The 1463-nt window shown below is 40.8% G+C and overlaps 1 protein-coding gene across 1 annotated transcript in view; it reads left to right on the forward strand.

Moving 5' to 3' along the window:
* The window catches only part of pbx1b (pre-B-cell leukemia homeobox 1b), an 83164-nt gene that overhangs the window by 1313 nt on the left and 80388 nt on the right, over window positions 1-1463 (forward strand). The window contains exon 2 of the mRNA XM_016268140.1: window positions 418-491. Within this exon, the coding sequence (XP_016123626.1) occupies window positions 418-491 (74 nt within the window). The remainder of the gene's footprint in view (window positions 1-417; window positions 492-1463) is intronic.

A 1463-nucleotide genomic window follows, 5' to 3' on the forward strand; every position in this document is an offset into this window, starting at 1 on the left:
TTTTTTCCCCTGTGTATTTTAGAACTATCTGCAGTGTACAGTGTTATGATTTTTTGTTATAATGTAATCACTCAGCCCACAACCATTGCTATTGCAAAATGTTTGAATGCATTAATTAATCTTTTTATTTTTATTTTTACATATAGATGTGTAAAATAAAAAACATGATTAATTTTAAACATGCAAAGATACAAAAATATGAATTATTAATAGTGCTAATTATGGAATTTTGTTAATCTTATACAACCAGTATGCATGCAAAATATGGTAAACCGAGACTAGCATGAGTTTGCTCAGGTCAGTGTGTGCTTTCCATTTCACCACGATCAGTGTACGTTCAGGCAACAGAAGTCTTTGTTAGCTGAGTGAAATATTCGTCTGCTCCGACGCTCACCGCGGCCTTGTGTTGTGTTTCAGAAAACATGCTCTCAACTGCCACAGAATGAAGCCAGCGCTCTTCAACGTCCTGTGTGAAATCAAAGAAAAAACAGGCAAGTCAAGCTATGCTTTCAAAAAATACACCATGTTCGAGTAGCACACGTGAGATAATATTTCTTTTAAAAACACTGGACATCAAGTGCATTTGCTTTTCAGTGTCTGGTCGAAACTGTGAAAGCAAATGATTGTCTTTTAATGATTTGCACATGTCGTCTCATAAAAAATATTGTAATTGGAAACACAGTGTTGTGCTGTAGTGGCATGCTCTTTTTCTGCATTGGATGCTTTGTGGATTTCAGTGGGTAAATGTGGGTTTGTGGCGATCGTAGCAAGGAAATGAAGAGAAACGTCTGTAGAAGTTCAGCTTCTTTGACCTCTTTGACTAGTAAATCATCTTTACTGCTCTTGCACTGTACCGGGCTTGTTTTTTGTGCAAAAGCGCAGCTACGTTCTGGTTAGGAAAGAGCAGGATTCAATTGCCCTAAGTTGCTAAGTTGAAATGTTTATTTAGTTGTGTTTGGCTAAAGCGATGAATAAAGATTGTGTTTGTGCATTTTTTGAGGGAAACCTCGTTTCGTTATGTGGAGCCATTGCAATGATTAAAAACGTCGTAGATGCCGAGAAGAGGGTCGAATGCGACATTTGTGGTCTGGTGTGTCGAGAGCAGAGCTGCTCAAAGCCACTCGTGTGTTTTTGTCTCGAGCCGAGAGAGGATGGATTTGTGCTGGTGAGATACTGAGATGCTCTGCGGTTTGATGTGGAAACGGTTCCAGCATGTTTCACAGTCATTAGAGCATGAAATAAAAAGGACTAGATGAAGGATAAAGCAGATTTCTTTATCATTATCTCTCTGACTGCTCTGTTCCAGCTGTGAGGCCGTGGGTGGTTCTCATCTCTGTTTATTCTGTCTCTGTCTCCGCCGCCGTGATGGTTGGCGATGATGTTTTCATTGAGCTGGAGGCTCGAGCAGAGCGGGGGGTTTCTGCGGCCTGCTATGCGTCCGAGAGGGGAGTGAGTGACGCAGT

The sequence above is a fragment of the Sinocyclocheilus grahami genome, unplaced genomic scaffold (genome assembly GCF_001515645.1).
Source record: "Sinocyclocheilus grahami isolate Dianchi unplaced genomic scaffold, SAMN03320097.WGS_v1.1 scaffold43.1, whole genome shotgun sequence".
Classification (NCBI taxonomy): Eukaryota; Metazoa; Chordata; class Actinopteri; order Cypriniformes; family Cyprinidae; genus Sinocyclocheilus; species Sinocyclocheilus grahami.